The sequence below is a fragment of the Drosophila navojoa genome, chromosome 3 (assembly GCF_054131105.1).
Source record: "Drosophila navojoa isolate 15081-1374.11 chromosome 3, UAZ_NAV_1.0, whole genome shotgun sequence".
NCBI classification, from domain to species: Eukaryota; Metazoa; Arthropoda; class Insecta; order Diptera; family Drosophilidae; genus Drosophila; species Drosophila navojoa.
The window spans coordinates 12,405,540-12,423,876 of record NC_142891.1 but is presented as its reverse complement, the minus strand read 5'-3'; the positions used below and the strand labels follow the sequence as shown (position 1 = coordinate 12,423,876).

At 38.7% G+C, this 18,337-nt stretch overlaps 2 protein-coding genes across 2 annotated transcripts in view; both read left to right on the top strand.

Moving 5' to 3' along the window:
• The window catches only part of smal (smoke alarm), a 45,962-nt gene extending 33,106 nt beyond the window's left edge, over positions 1–12,856 (top strand). The window contains exons 6-12 of the mRNA XM_089256871.1: positions 2,154–2,333; positions 4,954–5,093; positions 5,449–5,656; positions 9,946–10,164; positions 10,401–10,633; positions 11,764–11,902; positions 12,193–12,856. Of these exons, the coding sequence (XP_089112997.1) occupies positions 2,154–2,333; positions 4,954–5,093; positions 5,449–5,656; positions 9,946–10,164; positions 10,401–10,633; positions 11,764–11,902; positions 12,193–12,650 (1,577 nt within the window). The 3' untranslated portion in view covers positions 12,651–12,856. The remainder of the gene's footprint in view (positions 1–2,153; positions 2,334–4,953; positions 5,094–5,448; positions 5,657–9,945; positions 10,165–10,400; positions 10,634–11,763; positions 11,903–12,192) is intronic.
• LOC149091742 (uncharacterized) lies at positions 12,741–16,634 on the top strand. Its single transcript, XM_089256873.1, has 2 exons — positions 12,741–13,302; positions 13,954–16,634. Exon 1 carries the CDS (start codon positions 12,741–12,743, stop codon positions 13,272–13,274), a length of 534 nt encoding a protein of 177 aa, XP_089112999.1. The 3' UTR covers positions 13,275–13,302; positions 13,954–16,634.
• The last annotated feature ends 1,703 nt before the right edge of the window (positions 16,635–18,337 follow it).

Genomic DNA, 18,337 nt, shown 5'->3' with positions numbered 1-18,337 from the left:
TTGCTGTTCCACTTCTTTTGGATAACTTTCACTTAATGTAGAGCGGAGCACACTCCAAGAGATGAGATGAGTTTCACATGGCCTCTGCTTAGTTCCACATCTCTGGCTCCTTTTGACAACTTTCTGCTTATCTGTTAACCCAGAAAAAGAAGCACAGTAAACAGAAAACAATTTCAGCTATAGCTCACAAGGAAAAGTGCCGTTGCTTAGCCTGCTCCGTCCAGCGACTAAGTATCTATTTATTCATTTATGCATTCAACTGCTGCTCAATTTGACTCATCAGCAAAAGTTTGCAGACGTCGTTTGCGTGACGCCAGACCAGGCAAAAGGGAAGCAAATTACATTCCATATAAATATATATGTATATATACATATACATATATATAGAGTGTATTGTAGTCGCCCGATTTTGGCTTGTTCTCTCCAGCCGCTGCACGCACTGCGAGGACGACGGAGTTTTGTTTCCTTATTTTGTTTTTGGGCAGTTTCCATCTTGTCTCTCGCTCACTCGACACGCAAATAAAAATCGCATGTGAGCACGCGAATAACAGGGCTTAAGTGGATGTGGCCCCAAGCCATGGCCAAAGGCTCCAGCCGAACGTGAAGAGGGGAGGGGAGGGGGCTGCTACATGTGGGCATTGCGTGAAAGATGTCGCGACGCAATTGTAAAACGCGCTGCCTTAAATGTCTTTGCAGTTAATTAAATAAACCATATGCCTTTTTATACGACATATACTATATAGTATAAACACATACATATACATACAGATATATATATATACATAGATGTGTCGTGTACTCGTTTAATGAAGGCTTATCTCTCGGCCTCTGCGCTTAAGTGGACGCGACAAGGACTTTGCCCTAATTTCTGTAATTAAGTGTGGCGTTGCTTTAATGTTTGTTGTTGTTGTTGTAGTAGTTGTTGTTATTTAACTGCCAACACATTATAAATAAATTAAATAATAATTAATATGCAACTCAGTCTCAGGCTCAGCCACTCTACTCCTTTCCCCTCCCTACCCCCTCTCTCACGCTCTGCTCAATTGTCTGACTGCGTTCCATCTATCCCGCTTCGTAATTATGTATAATTATGTGATTTTTGGTAATTATTGGAAAATGCCTTTGACTGCCGTATCCTGTCTATCTATCTATCTATGTCGTGTGTCCTGGCTTGTGCCACGAGCTCAATCGTCCAAATAGAAATGCTAGTAAATTAGCCAGGCAACCCTCCCCCCTCCCTCGCTCTCTCTCTCTCCCCGCTGCCTACCCTGCCTGAGCTTTGTGTGTAATTAGAGCGAATGCCCTGGCAACCCGAGCAATTGCTGTTGCTCCTGTGCCTGTTCCCTTTATTTACTTTATTTACTTTTTTTTTGTCGATACAACTGTAATTGTTTTGTATATACTTATCTTTCCGGTAATTAGCGTCAGGTGTTGTTTGTTCTTTAGGCCCTTAGCTAACACGTTCATGTTTTTTTTTCGCTCTCTGTATTTAAGCTGCAGCAATCCTTGGGCAAACATCGAAACACTTTATAAACCATGACTCAGTTGCTTTTGGTTGTGTGTCAGCCGCTGTGACTTTGACATTGAAAAACTATAGCCAAATATATACATATATATATATGTATGTATACACACACTCACACACATGCAACATTGTAGTCCCCAATTCAGAAAACTGTAAACTGTCAACTTCCCCCCCCTAATCGGCACTTGGGCTAAAAATAACCGCAGCAACCAAATGGCAGACAAAAGACAAAAGTGGCCGCAAAACGAAATTATGTTTCAAGTAACTCAATATCCTGCTCAACCCCCACTCAGTGCCCGCTCAGCCCCTACAAAAAGTTGTTGAAGGAAAAACTTTAAAACTTACCGCAGTTTAAAAAACCCAACGGAAAAACACACAAAAACTCGAGGCTTTGTTTGTCACTCGTTTGTCTGTGTCACGTGACACGAAACGTGAGGACTCGTGACGTGACGTGATGCGAGACAGTACGAATATATAGCATACTGCCTTATACATGATATATGTATGTTTCCATCTCAATGCACGCGTGGGCGTCTCATGTTGCTTTAGAAAGGTTTTTTCAGGCATTTATTTCATTCCACGAATCGCGTCGCTTTATTAAATTCTCTTTCTAATTCATTCTTTGCAGAGGGCATTGTTTCGTATAGCATACCCAAGGGCGTGCAGCGTGGCATGGAGGTGGATCTCTCGGACAAGACCTACGATGGCAATGAGCAGGGCGATCGCTATGTCGACGGCCTGGGTCAATTGGTGGACGGACAGAAGGGCAAGGACAATTTCCGCACCGATATACATGGCTTTGGCAAGGGTAAGTCGATATTGAGCATGTTCATAAATAAATATTATATATATATTATTTAAGTACAAAATTTCAATACTCCTATATGAAACATTCTGGAATTATAATATTTAAAAAGCCATAAAACTTAAAATTTAAAAAGAAAATAAATAAAAATAAATAAATAAATAAACAATATTCTTCTTTATAAGCACCATAAACATTAGCAATTTTATCGAATAAATTCATTAAAAATACAACTACAATTTAACTCAGCATTCTCTTGCATATTTTAACTCTTGAGAGTTTCTTTCCTTAAATTTACCAAGATATATACATTGCAAATGCAGTAATCTGCATCAGAAATAAAAATAAACAAAAATATTTCACTTGGACTCGCCTCGCTCATTAAAACCCACACAGAAAAAGGAGTAAAACCTTTTGTGTATTTAGGCAAAACTTGCAATGGCTAAAAGTTCGCTGGGGTCTGCTATTTTTTTTTAAGGTTCGCCATCTACATAAACACTGTGCAAACTTTCTCCATATATCTAGCTCGAAAATCGAGCTGTTTTTAGTTGCTGAAATCGCCCACGCAAAGATTTATTGCAATAGAAAAAAAAACTGATTAACATCAAATAATTACAAAAGTTCACCGACAGCAAAAAGCATAAGGCAAATTCGAAAACAGGGCGACCGAGCCGAAAGTTCACTTCATTGAGCATCGTCTGTGGGCCCCAAAACGGGGCGTCGCGGCTAGGCGGCTCATGTTCAAGGGCGTGGCCGAGCCGTAGCCAGGCTAAAGTTTCGGGGCTGGCGAAATAATTTGCCTCGCAACACAATAAACAAAAATAAATAATAATAACTACGAGCTATTTGCTGGCGTCGCAGCCAAACTTGGCCGGAAACAGCAACGCACTCGGTCCGAGCGAAACCAAACAGAAAGGAACTGAGCTGAACTGAACTGAACTGAACTGAACTGAGCCACCCTGTGAACTAGGCGCGCCTCTAAAAATGTAAACATTATGCATATTTGATAATTTATGGCAACACTGGCATTCATTTCCGTGCTGCCGGCGCGCCGTGGCTGCTGCAAAACCTCCCAACTGCCAAACTGTGAATTTGCACAAGTCTCGCATTTTTTCTCCACTTTTGCCTCTTCTTGCTCGCTCACTCTCAATATTTGACTATTTATTTCCGCTGAGTGTAGCGTAGTGAAGTCGAGTATATTGGTTGTAAGTGGAGGACAGATTCTAGATTTTATATAATAGTTGCTCATAACTGAATTTAGATATAATAGAAGATCTTTTATAGCCAGTTCTACAGACTTCTTGAAGCTCTAGGTGATTCAGTACTTGTTCATAGCTGCACTGGCTCTAGAATATTGTGGGATAAACAAGTTAATCGATATTAATGTGAAAATTTCTAGATATGTTTCTTAGTTTCATTTTGGTGTTCTATAGTTTTATAGTAAAACTGTTTCTTAAATAACTAGTTAAACTTATTCCCAAATTTGGCAAACTATTTTTTTTTCTCTTTACATTATATTAAAAACATGTATTTCCATTTAGGACTGTTTTATGATATAGCAATACTTTAATATATTTGTTTTCCATATGTCCAATCCAATCTTAGATATCTATCAATACTCAGATCTTTCCGCATCCAGACTTTAATCCAAACTTCGATTGGTGTCTAGATTTAGTTCTCGATAGTATTCGTATATATCTCCCCATTGCTCGATCGTGTATTACGCAGTCAGACATACCCGTTCGCATTTTTCCCATTTTGCCATTTGGCTGGCGCTTTGGCAAATGGCCAATAATCGAAATTATTGAAAAGTTTGCGTTCTGTGAATTTAAGTAGAAAAGTTCGCACAGACAATTAGACATGCAGTCGTCGTCGAGACAGACAGACGCACACACACACACACACACACACACACAGACAGACAGATAGACAGACAAACATAGCAGTGTCAGGGTAAAAGTTTTTAGCGCATTATTTTTCCAGACCTTCATCATTCATCGTTGACTATTGAATGGCAATTTTCGATACGATTATTATGTCCTGGCAGTTGGCGTAATTTGCCATCGATATGTGGACACGCAGTTGGATTGAAATTGTATAATTTGGTAGCTTGTTAGCATAGTCGACTGCAGCTAATATTGCATGACTTATGCAGCGTGACTTGAATGGGTTTCCTGGGGTAGCTAAGCCGCGCACGTAACCTTCGCCCGCGCTCCGTGGGGGCAGCTGCCCAAATTGAGGCCATGCGAACCGAAAGAGTGCAAAGAAATGGCTTGAATGTCGCGTTGGCCATAATTTCTAGTTACGAAGCACCCGCCCCCTCGCAGCCCTCAAACTCCCTTCCCCCCACTGTGTGGGGCTTTGCCGTGCGCATTTGTTTGTTTTTTTGGCCTACGAAAAATGTCACCCCAAAGTGCGATTGACTTGGTTGGCTTAAATAGCTTTACATGCCACTCCGAAGCATATGTGCCTGCCGCCGGGTTGGCCTATTGATTTTTTTTGTTGGCCCTTTTGCTGTGGGGGAAATAACAACCTTAGTTCCATAGAATGATGATACATTTCATTGAAATATACTATCATATATGATATTTCATGGCTTGACTTTTTTTCTCTCTCTTTTTAGGCTATGAATGGATTGGCTGGAGAAATGATACGCCCGGCCTGATGGGTAAACCCGTTGAAATTGTTTTCGAATTCGATACGGTGCGCAATTTCAGTGCCATCATTTTGCATACGAACAACATGTACACCAAGGATGTGCAGGTGAGTCCAAAGACGGCCCTATTCCATATGATTTATGAAAGCGATTTGAGCTTGAAGGCATTATTAAAGCATGTTATTGATGTTTTTGGGGCAGTTGAAAAAGTTGAGTTACATTTTTAGTCTATATTAGGATTTCTCTTACTCAAATTAAAGAGAAAAAATCTATTCTTTCTATACTTCTTTAAATTTTCTTGTATTTTCTGCTTATCTTACGGTTCTCTCTCTTTTAAAGTAAATGCCTTAAAATTCAACATAAATATAACGATTTTTTTATAGAGATAGTTTCCTTAGCTTTCTTTTCCTCTCTTGACTCATTTATTTATAAATATTTCACTTTCTCTCCATCTCTTCGCAGGTCTTTGTCCATGCCAAAGTCTTCTTTAGCATTGGTGGACGCTACTTCTCTGGCGAGCCCGTACAATTCTCCTATATGCCCGACACCATAATGGATCATGCACGAGATGTTACGATTAAGCTGCACCATCGCGTGGGCAAATATCTGAAAATCAATTTGTACTTTGCTGTCAAATGGATTATGCTATCCGAGATCAGTTTTATATCCGGTAAGTACGTGACTAAGCGTCAGCAAAAAGAAAAAAAAAGGCATACAAAATGGGAAAATGCTAAAATTGTTGCACAAATTGCCCGAAAATTGCATTTGGCATACTGTGTCGAGTGAGGGAGGGGAAAAAGGGAAGAAGAAACTGCATACGCGAGTGCAAATGCATTTTTCAGCTTCATTTCACTTTCGAGTGTGCGACGGCGACAGCAACTACTACAAAGTGCAATGCATTACACTTAGACCGGGTGGATAGGGATACAAAAAACTGCCCGAGCCCAAGAGGGCAAAAAAAAAAGGGAGTACAAAACACATTTTCCAACATTCGGCTAACAACAATGCGACAGACATGGAAATGGAGATGGAGCGACAGGCGAGATAAGCGGCCCGAAAGGGAAAATCTCTTTAGGACAATTTTCAGTGTTCCTTTTTTTTTTTTTTTTGGTTCTTGCTTCTCCTTTTTGTTTAGGCAACTCGTGTGGGGAGGCTAAAGTCAATAAAATACCCAAAGTCCATGAAACGGACTGAAGGGTCTCCGACTCGTTGGGCCTCGCTCCCTGTCTGTCTGTGGTCCCTCCGCATACAAAAGTAAACAAGCAGCAGGTCGAGCTTAGGGGTAGCTGCAACCCCCTAAATAACAATGCAAGCACCGACGGGATGCATGCAGATGCATGGCATTTTTCAGCTACATTTCCTATGAATGCCGAGCGTGTCCCAGTACTGATTAAATTGTACCAAGTGCAAGGATGCTTGGACAAAGATTTAGGCTACCCCCGTACCCCCGTACCCCAGGAACTGTCTCTATCCCTCCCTCGACAGATATTTAGACAATATTTTCATGGCACATTTGCCGAGGGGTCGGGCACAAATTGTTCATGGGCAACAATGCTGTTAACATCGCTAGGATCGGTCACTGAACCGAGCAGATCATTTATATTCATTGATTCAGTGTGGAGGGTAGAGACGCCGAATGGAAAATCCATGCGCGGTAGGTGTGAAAATGAGTAGGGTACGAAAACCCAGTCAGTCTGCCAACGGCATTTGATTGATGAGTCAAATAGAGCGTGCCGCATAAATAGGGGATTTACCCCAGATGGCGGCGCGCGTATAGCTAGCTGCGTCGTAGGCTTAATGGATTTATGAAGGAAGTCACCAATAAACCCTAACTGAGATTTTTATAGTTCAATATCGAATGCGTTTGCTTGCAATGAATAGAAACAGGAAGAAAGTTGTAGGGAAATAGAAATCTCAAATAAAGCAAACGAATATAAAGAAAATATTGCAAGCTGTTCTTTGATGAGTTTATGAAGGTATGGCAGGATCAGCGAGGGTCGCAAGAAAATACGCAGTAAGAACTTTAGAAATTGAAGCAAATAAATCAATTTTAATATAGGGAGGAAGATAATAGAACGGAATTAATGAGATTAAATATTTAGAGGGGTATAAAAATCTTTTAATTTGCTTAGGGATATGATAGATCCTAAGACAAATAATGGGTCTGTTATAAATTCATGAATATGAAGGCAAACACTTAACCTGAATAGAGTTTACAATTCCAATAATAATGAAAATATTTAAATACTATACTATTTACTAACTAAAACTTTTTCAAATATACAAATTAAGATCTTTTGGGAATTCCTATACAATGTGGAATATATTTTAATTCGATATTTATCGATTTATCGATTAATTGGTGGCCTAAGGGCTTGGCCGACTTCAGGCTTCAGTCCTCAGCTACTTCCTTCAATTGCTTTATTCTCAATTGTTAATGAGAAGCTCAGTTTTACCTGATTCGAGGAGCCGAAGTATAAATGATTCGAATTCACATCATATATCATTTTTATTATGCTACCACAAGTTTTTCTTTTGTCAATCATCACAGTTCTCTAGAAATGCATATGCATAGTTGGAACTAGGGTTCCGCACAAAGGCTCTGGCACTCAAAAGATCGGCAGCGGTTCAGCGTTCACTTCAAGTGCTTTAGCACGCATTACAAGGCACTTTTTTGTTTGTGTGGATAATGGGAAATTCATCCAATTGGGTGGTACTCAATGTCTCAGCAGCTGTGCCGCTGAGCCAAGGATATGCGAGAGCGCAAAAACCACAGAGCGTTAGGCAGAACTTGGGCAGACCGAAACTCGGTTGCACCACATGCTGCGCTGCTCTGGCAGCAATTTCATGACGAGTAACAAGCACCACGACGCATTTGTCACGCACAAGGAGGTAAAGCGGGCGGGGGGGCCAACGAGGGGCGTGGCGCGAGAGGCTTTTGGAGGGGGGACAGCCACAGCAGCAACAAGCAACCAGCTGTTAGCTGGTTCTTATTTTTATTTTTTTTTTCACTCTTCATTGTTGTTGATGTTTTTTTTTTTTGGTGCAATACAATGAGAAGGGGCTGGCAAAACTAGGGTAAGGGTAAACAAAAGAAACGCACGTACTGACAAGGAGAGCGAGAGAGAGAGGGAGAGAGGGGGCAGCATCTTTCAAGTGTGTGCGTATATTTTTATCAGGCACTGCAGAGATTTAACCCCAATTTGTGAGATTTGCTTGCGGTGATTGCTGCTGCTGCTGCTTCTCGTTGTTGTTGTTCTTTATGGAGTTGTATTTAAAGGTTTCTAAAAATACAAAGGCCCAAAAACAATGCCAGAGAATAGAGACCCCGAGGACACACACGCACACAAAGAGAATTAGTTATAAAAGGGCATGCGACAGCAGCCAAAAAAAGAAAAAGTAGAAGAAGAGAGAAGAAAAAAAAAAAAACAACAAATAAAAGTAAAGAGAAAATGCGAAAATAAAAAAAGGATATGCGGCATATTTGCCATTACGTTCGTGCTAGCAGCTAACCCTGGCACAGTGTGTGATAAATGTGGCTCGAAATATTTTAATTATTTTAAACGTTTTATGACGACCACCGAGAGCCGAGAGATGCAAGATATGCCTTTATAAGTAGGAAGCGAGCAGAGGCAAAAAAGGAAAATGAATTAAATAACAACAGCAAGGACAATGGCATTGGCGAAACAAAAGGCAGCCAAGCACAAACTTCAGAGGCATGCCTAGCCGTAGTGCTTCGTGTCCTTCTGCCTGCTGCCGCCGGCTCCTGCCTGCTCCTGCTGCTGCTGTCCGAGCAGGCGACATAACTCAAAACAGCAGCAGCAACAACAACAAGAACAAGAACAACAACAACAGCAACAACAACTTCTCACAGTAATTACGCCATTTACTGTCTGAAGAAACGGGGTCACCCACTCAAGAAGGCATTTTTCGGCTAGCCGGAGGCGTCGTGTCTCTCTGCAAAAAGCTGCCCCCATCCCCTCGGGCAGGAGTCTTTGTTTTCTAATGCCCTCAAGATGTTGAGCCAAGATAAATGACAACACTTTGCAGCGCCGAGCCATATGCTCTAAGCCTGTGCGCCGTTGGTTATTAGAGATCAAAGTGAACGGCCTGACAAGCAGGTGTTTGGTGTTGCACGGCCTGCAGCAGCGCCTGACAGATCTGAGCTAATAAGCGGAATAGCCCTGGGAATAAGGTCAGCCTGGCAATGTTTATGCTGTCAGATTGCTAAGCCTGGGCACAACTCAACTAAGGGTGGAAAAAGACAGTTAGAAATCATAATATGCATGCTAAGCCTTAGACAAAACATGCTCCATAGCATTAGAAACCTATTGTAACTCAAGATATAGGGCTACTACAGCACTACTACTTCTTTGGATAGTCACTAGACTACAAGAGAAAGCTAACACTATTTATATTCTCAAACGAAAAGTGAACTATACGACTATAGCACATAATATATGGGTAACATAGTAGATTTTCCACATTTTCGGTAGGTAGAAACGAAAACTGTTATAGTTATTGCCAAGAACCTATATGGCCGCGCCATATGCACAAGATCATTAAAACAACACCATGCATATTCATAAGACACGCGTTCAAATCAAACATCTGTAAAAATTTAGTAATGCTCGCGACGAGGCATTCGAAAAAAACAGAGAAACCCTAAAGGTTGAACAGGAAATGAACACGTTAGAGGTCTCGAAAGAAAAGCGTGGCGAAAGCAAAACAATTTAAAGTGGAACGAAAGGTGTGCAGGGCGACATAAGAAGAAGAAGAAGAAGAAGTAGCAGTGGAAAAAACTAATCATGAAAGCGCAGCTGTGCGCAATGTTCAACTCGAGGCGGCAACTTTTGAAGATGAAGCTGAAGATTCATGCCACAAATGGCACTTCATATAACTGTATACCACTCTCTCTCTCACTCGCTCCCTCCCTCTCTCGCTCTTACTCTATTGCAGTGCCAGCTACGGGAAATTTCACAGACGAACAGGAGCAGCGTAATAATGCGCCGGGCAGCGCGCCGGATACACGCGAATATCCTTTGCAGAGCAACGACTATCAGCACAATCAACATGGCAAAAATAAGCTGAATGGCGGCAACTCTGGCGGCGACACAAACGGCGGCGCCACCGATGCCAGCGGCAACAACAACAACAACTACAACAACGGGCCACAACGTAAGCAGCAACCTCACCTGATAAATTCAATTAACAATTTTCTGTTGTTTTTTTCTGTTTTTAAACATTTTTTTTATTTATTTCTGCTTCGCTCCGGCCTTTTTGCTAATTATTTTAGTTGAACAATATTTACTTTTAATTCCATTGCAATTCAATTTGTTGCACTCTGCATTTGGCGTCCTCTGTTGATTCACCTTTTCGCTTAACGATTATTTGTTTCTCTTCTTGTTTTGCAGTAATTGCGCCGCGTCCCATCGATCAGGAGCCGAACGAGGCGAACTTCATTGGCGTTGTCATTGTTGTTCTAACCACAATAATTATACTACTGGTCGCCATCATCCTGTTCATCGTGGCACGCACGAAGCGAGCACGCGGCAGCAATGTGCTCGATGCATTCCAATACAGCTTCAATCCGAATACTCTGGGCGGCAATGTCGACAAGCATCGGCCCAATGGCAATAGCATTAAGGTGAGAGACAAGCACACACACACACACCCACACACATATACATATATATCACACACACGCACACACATACGTATATATATATATCTATATAAAGCGAACAAATTCCTGCCTCGAATTTCACATAATTGTTCAATGTAGCGTGGCGCTGCCACGTCCACAGCCAGGACACACTTGACCAGACGCCGAGCGGCATTTATTTTATTTAATAGAACTTTTCAACGGCTTCCCATAGGGTCCGGCAGCTCCAGCACTCGCCTCCCAGCTGGCCCAGCTTGTGGGTGCTAAGCTTAAGTGCCGGCTGTGTAACACTTTAAAGTTCGAAGTGTGCGCAGTTCACAGAGGCCATCAAAACCAACTGCTTTAAGGCAATTCCATTAAAGAAGTTTCTTGTAGAAGACCACATATAAAAGATGTAGAATTCTGATGGAGCTGGGGATATTGAGTGAAGGCAAAGCGTGTACAGATATTAGGGAAAATCTTAGAAAATGTTTTAAAGTCAATCAAGTTAATCAGAAATTTACTAAACAAATTTCATTCTCTGCAAAATTTACTCTCATCTAAGTTAATCAATACAGTTTTTTTTTTTTAAATTATTAATAATTAATATACATTATTAAAAATATTTAATTAATTATAAATTAAATTTGTATTTTGATTTTGATTTTAATTTTTATTTATTAATTTATTTTATATATATCTGTTTAATAGAATTGTTTATAATGCTGGAGTCAATATTTAATTAATTATAAATTAAATTTGATTTTGACTTTAATTGACTTTAATTAATAATTTTTTTTTTTAGTTTTTCTTATTTATTTATTTTTTATTTGTTTGTTTATTAGAATTTTATTACATAAATAATAAGTTCCTCTAAAATCTATCTAAACTTTTGTACTTTTCAAAGGCAAAAATTAAATCAAAATTAAATTGAAAATTAAATTTGAGCTTCAATGCATTTAAACATAGATTAGACATTGATTAAACACGCAGCGCACTAAACACATTAAAGAGCTCAAAGATGCCATTAGCCCGCACATAATATACATACGTGTGTAGATATATCGCTAGATGCCCCCAACTTTGGCACTATATTAAAAACTCTGTTTCTCTCTCTCTCTTTCTCTCTGCAGGCCAGCGTCGACGACAACGATTCCATTGGCAAGAACAGCCTCTACCACGAGCCCTTCAATGTGAACATGTATACGAGCGGCGTGAACGGTTACGCAGCGGTTAATGATTTACAGTGTAATATGACGCCAGACTATACAGGTGTGTATGCCGAATGGCTAGAGCCTCAGAGCCGCCCCAAACCCCAAACCCCCAAACCCCAAAGCCCAATTCCCTGGGCTCGCCCATTTCCGCTGCGAGCCATAAAATATGGCGCCGCCAGCAACTAATGCAAATAAATTTTTGCGGCGATTGCCACACAAACACACACTAGCTCATAGACACATGTCACACACACACACACATGCACACGCACCTTACAACCTTTGCCATTTGCCTGACTAAGCGAAATCCTTTTGCGTCTCTTTCGTTCGCTCCCCCGCGGCCAACAGATGTGCCCGAAGGTGGCTACGCCGTGCCCCACATGCAGGACTACATGCCGGCTTCGAAAATGGCCAACGCCGCCGGCGTCGGCGGCTATGTGAATGTGCGACGAACGCCGCCGCCACCGCTGAGCAGCATATTCCCTAGGCCGCCCACGGTGCCGCCGCCGCCCATGGAGAAATACTATGCGACCACGGCCATATTTAAGCCCATCAAGGGCGGCTCGGCTGGCGGCGGCGGCAGCAATACGAATACCGCTAGCAGCGGCGGCGGAAAGAGCAGCCACAGCAATCAGGACCAGCTGAATGGCATCTATGACGATGGCATGGGCACCATGAATTCGCAGTCGACAGCGCCCATGATCAATCCGTATACCAGTGGCAATAGTGCGGCTGCTGCTGCCGCAGCAGCTGAATTTCAACGCGCCAGAACTTACAATTTCCGCAGCTATCCAGACAATCTCTAGTTCGAAGCCTCGCTCAAGTTGGCAGCAGCGGAGGCAGCCGTCGCTGGCAGCGATCTGGCCGGCATTAAGCGCACCAATGCCGCCACCACCATGCCCAAGAAGCCGCAGCATCTGAGCATCAGCAGCGGCAGCGGCAGCGGCCACAGCAGCGCCAACACTCTGGCCGCCAAGCCCAAATATAGCTTGACGCTGCACAACAACAAATACAGCAAGAATCCCACATCGATGCGCGACAATCATCAGCAACAGCAGCAGCAGAGGCAGCATCTGAAGGCGCTGCGTCTGACACGCGACGTGGGCAACACAGATGCCGCAAGCTGCGCTGCTCCCGATTATAAGAGGCCAACGCTAACGGGACACTCGCCCGCCGACGATGTGGGCGTGCATCTGAGCAGAACTGCGGCACTCAAAGCTGGCTCCGCTAATGTCAACAGTGAAGCTTCGACTAACCAACAACAAACAGCAACAACAACAGCAACAAATGCAACCAAATTGACTGGAAATACGAACGGAAATGGAAATGGTAATGGAATTGGCACTGGAATTGGAACGGCACCTGCAGCGGCCAACCCGCTGGCAAATGGTGTCATGCGAACACAAAACAACAGGCTGTGGTATCATTGATGAAAACCCCATATTAAATGGATTTGAGGTGAGTTACGATGTTGAAATAGAAAATTTACAAATATTTCAAGAAATATTTAATATAATAATGATAATAATAACAAAATAATGAATTCAACAGTTTAAGAATAAGAATTGTAGTTGATAACAAAAGAGTAATAATACTAATATATTTTTGTATATTTTCAAAATATATTTTATATAAATATACTATCTACTATACTGTAAAATATAATATATATATATCACATATTTTATAAATATATTTAATATTTATACATATACTATCCATTAAAGAATTTATTAATTTCCAAGAATCCTTTACAAATGATATACATAGTCTTTATAGATACTAAAAAAATTAATAAAAAAACATATTTTTTTTATTATAAATCAATAATTTTTTACGGACTTAATTCATTAAATGAATAATTATAACATAATATATTTAAATTTTTATTAATTTAAATTAAAGCTATATATTCCTAATTTGATTTTATATTATCTAATAGATAATAGATAATATCTATTAATTTTGATTTATTATGCAGTAAAAAAATAAAGCATAATTAACTATATAATATGAACAATGTTTAAATTAAATATATAATATGAGCAATGTTTAAATTAAATATATTTATATATTACTATTAATTTAATTTTCTTTTATCATTCACAGCTATGGAACTCTACACGGACATGCAACTAGAGAATACAAAATATGATAAAGCAGTGTTAAGTACTCACTATCGTATCGTACCGTAAATTGTGTTAGAACCCGCCCCTCCCTTATATGGAGAGCACAACGCGTCAAACAATTAAACCCACTGAGCAAATGGTAAAAAAGATATTAAAGCAAAAAAAAAAAAAAATTTAAATACAAAAAAAAAATAAAACATAAACAAAATTTAGCTAAAGTCGAATATCTAAGCAAAAATGTAGCGTCGAATATATGCCAACGAAATGATAATGATAATGATACAACTTATAGAATACAATCTGTAAATAAATATATATGTATATGTATACCTAGTATATATCACCGTGCAAGATAAAGGTAGTGAAAAATGCATATGATAGTAAAGCGAGCTGAATTTTTAACAAACTTACGAAAATCAACAAGAAAATAAACAAAAAAAAAAACAAAAAAAAGGAAAATACACACGGCACTAGTTTCTCATAGATCAAATGCAATCGAACAGAACATTAAAGAAAAATATGAAGAAAACCGATGAAAAAAAAAAAAAAAAACAAAACGAATTTAAGGGCTAGCATTTAGCGACACTTATTGTTTATAAAACGAAGCGAATGAAATAATTAATATAATGAGATGAGAGTAACTAGCATATATAATAGAGTTCAACTGATTTTTAGTACCTTTCCGAAAAGCAAAGAAACAAGAAGAATATATGCAAAACTAACTGTAAATGCCTGTACAACTCCTTAGCCCTAAACTATGTATATCCAACTACTTAAAGCCCCACTGTAAATTTCTGTGTATAAATTTAGTAAGAAAAGAAAGAGATAGATAGAGAGAATGGGTATCCATGAGATACTTGGATTATTTGCTTACCCAGCAGATGGAAAATGCCGCGTCAAAAATTATGTAGAGACGTTGATGATAATGACGATGATGATGATGATGATGATGATAAAATTGTAACGGAATTTAACGGACCAAGAGAGCGTGCAGAGCGTCATCGCCTAAAACCAATTAAAATGAAGTTTTCATCAATGATTTGTGATTAAAAATATATATTCAACTACTTACTTATAGAAAAAAAAAAACACGTATTAAAAAAAATGAAAATCTATAAAATATATTCAGTTCTTAATGCTAATTATAATTTAACCCGACAACAAAATGACTCTGACTATAATGAAAAAATTACTATGAATTAAATAAAAATATATAGTTATATATACAGACAAGCATATAAATGAAATCAACTATATATACGAGTATAATAAATGTATTAATGTATAATTCATAAATAATCATGTATATGTTCCTTTTTAGTTTAATGCGCATTCAATTTATCACAGCAAGTACTAAAAGTTAAAATCGTAGTAGCTTCGTAGTAGTTAAAAAAGGTAAAAAACACAAATAAAAACACATAAATCAGTAAATAATGAAAGGAAAACACACACACACACACACAAATGTAAACACCGCATTTTATAAATTAATAACTAAGGCGTTGAAATAATACATAAAAAAAGGAGAAAAAAAAGCAACAAAAAAATACACGCACACCGACACAGACGAAGCCAGAAAAAAGTAGTTTAAATAGTAGCAAAAAAAAAAAAAAATCAGCCACACATATACATGAAAAGGTATTTCAAATGTTTGTGCAACACCTTCGAAAAGTTTTCAAATTATCAACAATAACAGCAATAAACGAGCTAAACATTAAGCTAGACATTTTTAAAGAAATCGTATTTAAATGGTTAATTACAATTATAAGCTGACATGGAACGCTATATAGAGAAATATAATAATCAGTACACACATATACATATATACATATGAATACATATATAAAGATTTCCAGACTTTCTGCACAGTTCTTGACTTTCCGAATTTCCAATTGCACAACATGTTTGCCAACACTGGTCATAACACTGCAACACTCTCCGCAGCTCGACAACACTGGACACACAAACATCACAAACCTAACTACAAGACTTGTATAAATAATAATAATAAAAAATAAAATAAAAGCAAGAAAAATTAAATAATTAGTAAATAAGTTTAAACTACATTTTGTAAAAATTAATAAGCGTAAGGCGTAAGTGTACACTGTAAAAAACAAAAACAAAACAAAACATTGATATAATAATTGTGAACGTTTTTTATGTTCTTCCTCATTTCTTTCCCTGTAAATTATGGCAAAGTTTAGCAGACGAATTTTCGATTTGTTGTCGCTTCGCTAATTCATTTCGTAGACTAGTTTAATTTCTAAATTAATTTAATTGCATTTATAACGTGTATGAGTGTAAATTTCAATGCAACTTTAATATATATAAATATGAATACATACATTTAATATTAAATTATTTAAACAAAAACCAAACAGACGAACAACAACATTTATTTATTTTCCTCTCTCGTTTATTAAGCCAATTGCAAACAATGTGTGCAAACGGTAGAAATTGGTTGGCGCAAGTATGAATGAAAGTAAAAACGGAAAACATATTTCAACAATGGCATCACAAATTATAATTAACGCTAACCAAAATAATACATTTAAATTATTTCAATAACATTTAAGTAGCAATGCGTCTGAAAGCCGATGCACATTGCAGACAATGCAAACACATGACAATTAACAAAATGGGTAATAAATAACGAGAGAACACACAGAAAACGTAACAAAACCACATAAAAGCGCAACTAAAACAAAAGCGCACTAAATATAATACAAAATTTGAAATAAAAACGAAAAATTTTAAAAACAATTCCATTCGTTTTTCTTAAATATTTTAAAAATCACTTTTGTTTTGCTTTGCAATTTTTTATTTTGACTGGGTCCTTGACTTTTCGTAATATGATGAATATGATTTTTTTTTTTGACTTCATTTAGTATTTTAAAAAGTTAGAAAAAAGTCAAAATTAAATTAAATTTGTATGGAAGCCACAAGTAAGTATTAAGGCAAGTTTTCGAAAATTCTAAAAATAATATAGGTTCATATAAGAAAGAAAATAGGGATATAGTACATACTATTTTGATTTCTTATGCATTTTATTCAGTATTATTTTTCATTTCAGTTATAAATCAACTTCACAATGACAATCAGCTCTATATGTCTAGCAGCTGCGATTCGATTTGCAATTCAATGGCAGTCTTAATTTAAAGGCGTTGCATAAACAGAAACTCAATAAGATAAACAAACGCCTCGAGTAGTCGGGTGATGGAGGCCTTTTCGTATTTGCTCCAAGGCTTTGATCAACCTGAACACAAAGCAGGCGCATTAGGCCAATACTCTAGGGAAGTTAAGCATAAGTCGGTGAGATTAATCAGAGCGCGTTATGAAACGGGGATCAATGACCGAACGAACGCCAAGGGGTACGACTGACATCTGTTTTAATTCACGCATATTTCGCAAATAGCAATTGAAATGGAAATGGAAATGGAAAAGGCAATCGCATTGGCAGTGAAAAATCGAAGAGCTACGACCACAAATCACAGCCGGAGGGTTGACTCGACCCGGAGGGAAAGTTCGCACATGTCGATTTCGAAACATTTAAATCAAATATAATAAAATAATAACGTTTGATGTTGGCATTGCGGCTGGCACTTGGCATTTGCTATTTGTTGCTGTCGTTTAATTGACACTTTCGATTGTTCCGAGCTGAATAAATGACGCTCGGTAGCTCTGCCTCGAATGCCTGCCTGTCCATCAATTCGCTGATTGGGGGCGATTGGGGGAGGCAAAGCCTTCACCTGACAGACTGTCTGTCTCTCTGTCCGTCTGTCTGTCTCTCTGTTAAAAATTAGCTGAAAGCCATTTACGAAAAATCAAACCGAATGGGTGAAATATTTGTTGTGTGTGTGTGTGTGTGTGTGTGTGTATTTTTTCACTTGTGCCCTCTTTATTTATTTTAGTCTATTTTTTTTTTTGTGTGTTTTTTGGTTGGGTCGAAAAGTTCTCTCAATTCGTCAAATTGTCATTTGGCTTTCGAGTTGAGTGTTAAACGATTTTATTCTATTTATTTTCCATTGCACTTTTCGGTTTTTCGTTGTTCACTTTACAACACTTCAATTTGTAACGCTCGTCGTTTGTCCTCTTTTATTTTGTATTTACTTTTTTGTTGCTGGCCTGAATGACTTTATTTATCGCATTATGTGCGTGGGCCAGAAAAAAGGGTTGACCATCCGCCCGCGTCCGGCCGTACAAGCACTCCATCTAGTTGAAATTGTGTTGCGATAAAAGCCCGTGAAATAATCATAATTATGGGCAGTATGGCGAAAATGTTGGCCAAACTCAAGGGTTAGTGTCACGCCCCGAACTGAAAAAGGGGCCAAATGCCTGTGACAAATGCGAAAAGCAATGTAACA